The following is a 2102-nucleotide window of genomic DNA, read 5'->3' on the forward strand; positions in this document are numbered from 1 at the left end:
TCCTCATCATCATCATCATCATCATCATCATCATCATCCTCAGCATCATCATCATCATCATTATCATCATCATCAGCATCATCATCATCATGATCACCATCATCACCATCATCAGCATCAGCATCACCATCAGCATCATTATCAGCATCATCATCATCATCACCATCATCATCACCATCATCATCACTATCATCATCACCATCACCATCATCATCAACATCATCATCATCATCAGCACCACCACCACCACCATCATCGTCATCATTATCATCATCATCATCATCATCATCAAGGTTTACGGGCTAAGCTGTTTGTGACACCTTAGTCAATAATATGTCAGAAGCGTTTAACAGTGTAATATTACATGCAAGAGGTAAGCCCATCATCACAATGATGGAAGACATTCGTCTGTACCTCATGAATAGATGGGCAAAAAATAGAGGGAAAATAATACATCTGAATCTTCTCTTTGCCCAAAGATTAAAAATAGATATGAAAAGGAATTGTAGTTCACTAAATATTGGATAGCAAGGTATGTGCAGATGATTGGTTTATATACTTGTTTATGTTTTAAATATTTGACTATAAATATTGATTTAAATTGGTTATCAATGCAGTTGGTCAGGACTGTGAATCTTTAAGGTAAGACACACTTCAATGATGTGTGAGAAGTATGTGGTTGATATAGATAAATTGGAATGTAATTGCAGAAGTGGACTTTAACAGGCATCCCATGCTGTCATGCACTGACTGCCACATGCTTATTGTGAACTGTTAATTTTCATGAGTGCATTTTTGCTTCATGGATTGGTCATTCATAATGTATAACATCTGTTGTGCAATCGCTGGATTGAAAGCATGCATACACCTTATTTTGATTTCACTGAAGATTTGAATTTGAGTGGTGTTTGTCATGCACTTTGTAATGTTGATACATTGGATGGAAGAGTATAAAGCCAAGTTTTGTTTTGTGTGATGTTTTGTTTTGTTTTGCTTAAGGACAAGCAAAATTCTATGTTTGGGGTGTTGATGAAGGTTGAAAAACAATTATTTTCATGTGTCAATTTGGACCGAATTACACCCTTTACTACTCGGAATGAGCCCATAATCAAGCAAAACTCAATAAATGAGTCTGTAGAGAGTCAAAATCTGTTTTTAGCGATTTTAAGCTTGTTTTGCATTGTTTTGTAGCTATTTTGAGAAAATGAAGAATGAAGTTGAAGATACAGGTCGTAGACTCAAGAAAAGAGCAGAAAAATGAAGATTTAAAGAGTCGACACACCACCCGGCGGCACACTTAAACCGTCAGGCGGTCCAGGACGAGGAGTTGGCATGGCGATTAGCGCTGGGCAGTTCTAAGGGAAGCCGCCGGGCGGTTTGGAGGATTATGGGAAACCGTCGGGCGGCACACTTAAACCGTCGGGCGGTGGCTCGCTAGGCTTGGGCCTGCATTCTGTTGCGCTCCTCACCTTTAAATACCGCTATTTTGAGTTCAAAGTTATTCTTTTGATAGGGGAGAATGGCCAGACCTAATTTTTCTCTCTGTAGAGGATCTCTTGGATGCTTAGGCTCCTTTTCATCTTTTCTAGGGTTTGCTCTTCCATTCTTCTTCCATTTTTCATCTAGTCTCACCATGTCTATGGTGAACTAAACCCTATTGTTGTTGTGGGAAACAATGTAATCGTTTGATACTCTTTTTTATTGAAACTCTTGATTATTTATATGGTCTCCATATGTTTTGATTGATAATTGTTGGGTTATCATCTATGCTTAAGGCCTTTATCGTTTAACTCATTAGGTAACTGATGTTTGTCTTTATTGATATGGGGACGTACAGTAATGACATGAACTGATGAGTAATTTCTTGATTTTGAAATACCACCTAGGGGTAGGACGATCAATTGTGCTAACTTCTTTTTATAATGCGGTATTAATTGCTAGGGGAGGCTAGGGATAGCAAGCCAGTAGTTAATATTAGGCTCTTTTCGCCGAGGGATCGGGTTAAGGGGAGGCTAAGAAAGTCGCATAACAATTAATTAATCAAACTAATATTCAAGAGGAGTAGGTAAGAGAGAGCGGATGAGATGAGATTGTAAACCCCC

General features: G+C 38.4%; 1 protein-coding gene across 1 annotated transcript in view; it reads left to right on the forward strand.

The window, feature by feature from the left end:
• The first annotated feature begins 333 nt into the window (after positions 1-333).
• LOC106753159 (loricrin-like) overlaps positions 334-2102 on the forward strand; it is a 2496-nt gene continuing 727 nt past the window's right edge. The window contains exons 1-2 of the mRNA XM_014634957.1: positions 334-373; positions 618-642. Of these exons, the coding sequence (XP_014490443.1) occupies positions 334-373; positions 618-642 (65 nt within the window). The remainder of the gene's footprint in view (positions 374-617; positions 643-2102) is intronic.

The sequence above is a fragment of the Vigna radiata genome, unplaced genomic scaffold, assembly GCF_000741045.1.
Source record: "Vigna radiata var. radiata cultivar VC1973A unplaced genomic scaffold, Vradiata_ver6 scaffold_235, whole genome shotgun sequence".
Lineage (NCBI taxonomy): Eukaryota > Viridiplantae > Streptophyta > Magnoliopsida > Fabales > Fabaceae > Vigna > Vigna radiata.